This window comes from Sander lucioperca, chromosome 5, assembly GCF_008315115.2.
Source record: "Sander lucioperca isolate FBNREF2018 chromosome 5, SLUC_FBN_1.2, whole genome shotgun sequence".
Lineage (NCBI taxonomy): Eukaryota > Metazoa > Chordata > Actinopteri > Perciformes > Percidae > Sander > Sander lucioperca.
The window spans coordinates 28,946,377-28,949,946 of NC_050177.1; the positions used below are offsets into that span (position 1 = coordinate 28,946,377).

The following is a 3,570-nucleotide window of genomic DNA, read 5'->3' on the forward strand; positions in this document are numbered from 1 at the left end:
CTGCTCTTTGTAAATCCAAGTGATATGTCTGTTTCGTGAACAGAAACCTTATCCTGGTGACAGGCTCCAGAGTCAGCGAACCCCTTCAGTACGATATTGCTGCCTCATCTAATACAGAATCATGAAAAGGACTAAAGATACTTAATATTTAACTTCTTCCTCAGGTCCAGCTCTCTCAGACTAAAGGATTAGAAGCTGAGAACTGAGGCCACGGTGTCCACTAAATAATTATTATATGAAGAAAATAAGAGCTCATGAAACAGCTGAAAACCAACCTGAAAGTTTCCAGTCTGCAGTGTGAACTCCTCAGTCCATCAGACACCAGCTTCACTCCTGAGTCCTGCAGGTCGTTGTTACTCAGGTCCAGCTCTCTCAGACTAGAGGACTGGGAGCTGAGAACTGAGGACAAAGCTTCACAGCTTCTCTCTGACAGGTTACAGCCACTCAGTCTGAAGAGGAATCAGCAACACATAAGAAAATAATTACAAGAAAACGTTGTCAGGAAGAAGAAAAACTATATTTCATCTGGATAGTTGTGTGTGCACGTACAGAGCTTTGTTGGAGGCTTTGACCACGGGCAGCAGCCTCAGAAGAGCATTCTCTGAAGTGGAGTATTTCTTCAGGTCAAACACGTCCAGATCTTTCTCTGATGACAGCAAAATGAAGACCAGAGCTGACCACTGAGCAGGAGACAGTTTATCTGTGGAGAGACTTCCTGATCTCAGGGACTGTTGGATCTCCTCCACTAGAGAACCATCATTTAGTTCATTCAGACAGTGAAACAGATTGATGCTTCGCTCTGCAGACAGATTCTCTCTGATCTTCTTTTTGATGTACTCAACTGTTTTCTTGTTTGTCTCTGACATACTTCCTGTCTGTTTCAGCAGACCTCGTAGGAGAGTCTGATTGGTCTCCAGTGAAAGACCTAGGAGGAAGCGGAGGAATAAGTCCAGGTGTCCATTTGGACTCTGTATGGCCTTGGCAACAGCTCTCTGGTAGAACTGAGCTGATTTGTCTCTGAAAACGTTACACAACCAGGTGGGTTTCCGTTTCTCCAATAGCAGATTGATTCCAGAGTTGGTGAATGTCAGATGGACATGAAGAGCAGCCAGAAACTCGTGAACACTCAGATGGACGAAGCAGAACACATTGTCCTGGTACAGTCCTCTCTCCTCTTTAAAGATCTGTGTGAACACTCCTGAGTACACTGAGGCTGCTGTGATGTCGATGCCACACTCTGTCAGGTCTGATTCATAGAAGATCAGGTAGCCTTTTTGCAGCTGCTCAAAAGCCAGTTTTCCCAGAGACTTGATCATCTTCCTGGTGTCTGGACTCCAATGTGGATCCTTCTCGGCTCCTCCATCATACTTGACTTTCTTCCGTTTGGACTGAACCACCAGGAAGTGGATGTACATCTCAGTCAGGGTCTTGGGCAGCTCTCCTTCCTCTCTGGTCTTCGACATGTCCTCCAGAACTGTAGCAGTGATCCAGCAGAAGATTGGGATGTGGCACATGATGTGGAGGCTTCGTGATGTCTTGATGTGGGAGATGATTCTGCTGGCCTGCTCCTCATCTGTGAATCTTTTCTTGAAGTACTCCTCCTTCTGTGGGTCAGTGAACCCTCTGACCTCTGTCACCATGTCAACACACTCAGGAGGGATCTGATTGGCTGCTGCAGGCCGTGTGGTTATCCAGAGGCGAGCAGAGGGAAGCAGTTTCCCCCTGATGAGGTTTGTCAACAGCACACCAACTGAGGTGGACTCTGTAACATCAGTCACGATCTCAGTGTTGAGGAAGTCCAGAGGAAGTCGACACTCATCCAGACCGTCAAAGATGAACACGACCTGGAACTCTTCAAACCTGTAGATTCCTGCTTCTTTGGTTTCACTAAAGAACAAATGAACAAGTTCCACCAAGCTGTACTTTTTCTCTTTCAGCACATTCAGCTCTCTGAAGGTGAATGTAAATGTGAACTGGATGTCCTGGTTGGCTTTGTCTTCAGCCCAGTCCAGAGTGAACTTCTGTGTTAAGACTGTTTTCCCAATGCCAGCCACTCCCGTTGTCATCACTGTTCTGATTGGTTCTTCTCTTCCAGGTGGGGCTTTAAAGATGTCTTCACATGTGAATGTTGTTTCTGGTCTGTCTGGTTTCCTGGATGCTGTTTCAATCTGTCTGACCTCATGTTCAACATTGACCTCTTCAGTCCCTCCGTCTGTGAGGTAGATCTCTGTGAACATCTTATTCAGAAAGGTTTTGTTTCCAGCTTTAGCAATCCCCTCAAACACACACTGGAACTTCTTTTGTGACTTGGATTTCACTTTTCGCTGGCACGCAGCAAGAATATCTGAATAAATAAAACAATGAAATCCATGAGTGGGTTGTTGCAGTTAATGTCTGTGCACAATTCTGTTTTCCAGAAATCTATTTAAGATATTACCTTATTTAAAATTACTTATTATTCCTCAACAACTGATATGTTGTGTGTCCAAGTCATGCATCCATGAACTCTGTGGTTTCCAAAGAAACCAGAAGGTGTATGACTGAATTACAGAGGGATGGGAATTAATATTGTCCAAGGTGTTCCTCACAGTGGCATCAGTGTGTGCAATTGTTAACCAGAAGAGCCAACAAAAACTGGATTGTCTGACTTTTTTTCATCAACTTTGTTCTTGTAGACACTATATTTTTGTGTCTGTGGTAGATGTTTGCTTTGGTAACTTGTTCTGTTGTTGTAAGCACAATATATACGCCTATATTTGTAGATAAGAGGGAGACATTGGCTACAAAGCTACTGTTTGTTGAAGACATTGTGGTATGTTTGACTTTTTTGTAACATCCATTTTCTAATTAATAATATTATGACTTACCTGCAGGTTCTGAGATGGTGTTTGATAAATTCTTCACTAGCTCATTCTGATTCATCTTCACTAAAACTATTCTGGTCACTTTAATAGTGTTCATACTGTAGGTCGATAACATCTGGTCCACTGTCTTCACCCTGTTTGCATTCTCAAGTTCGCTCTTTGGGATTGCTGGGAAGTCTTCAAGGGCCCCTTTCTGCTGCAGGTACCACTGGAATGTTTGAAAGTCCTCAGCTCTCAAATCTTGTAAAGTTCTTAAGACGACCTCTTGAGGCGTCTCCATCTTTGGTCCCTACAAAGATCCAAAAGAAACATAAAAAAACATTGTCAGCTCATATACCTCTGTTACCTTCACTTTCTATACCTTTTTTTTAGCTCCCCCCTAAGGCGTTGGTATTTTCCAAGCTTCTCATATTCATTCTTCAATTTCAATTCAAATTGTATTTATAGTGTCAAATAATAAGAGAAGTTATCTCAGGTCACTTTACAGGTAGAGTCTAGACCCAATAATTCCCCCTGAGAGGCGTGAGTTCAGTCTGGATCTCGAAGTCCTACAGGATCATGGATATACTGTATAAGATAAAACTTACAGCTTTTCTCAATTGTTTACACACAAATACTGGTACTTGAGACACAATGACCACAACATGTAACTAATTCTGCTAAACTACAAGCACACTTCCTGCTTTACACTCAAATTGCAGTTCTA

At 43.0% G+C, this 3,570-nt stretch overlaps 1 protein-coding gene across 1 annotated transcript; it reads right to left on the reverse strand.

Annotated features, from left to right (window-relative positions):
- Window positions 1-287: 287 nt before the first annotated feature.
- Window positions 288-3,144, reverse strand: LOC116034437 (protein NLRC3-like). The gene is made up of 2 exons (XM_036001116.1): window positions 2,868-3,144; window positions 288-1,474 (listed from the first exon to the last, which is right to left on the reverse strand). The coding sequence occupies exons 1-2, from the start codon at window positions 3,142-3,144 to the stop codon at window positions 522-524; spliced, it is 1,230 nt and encodes a 409-aa protein (XP_035857009.1). The 3' UTR covers window positions 288-521.
- Window positions 3,145-3,570: the final 426 nt, after the last annotated feature.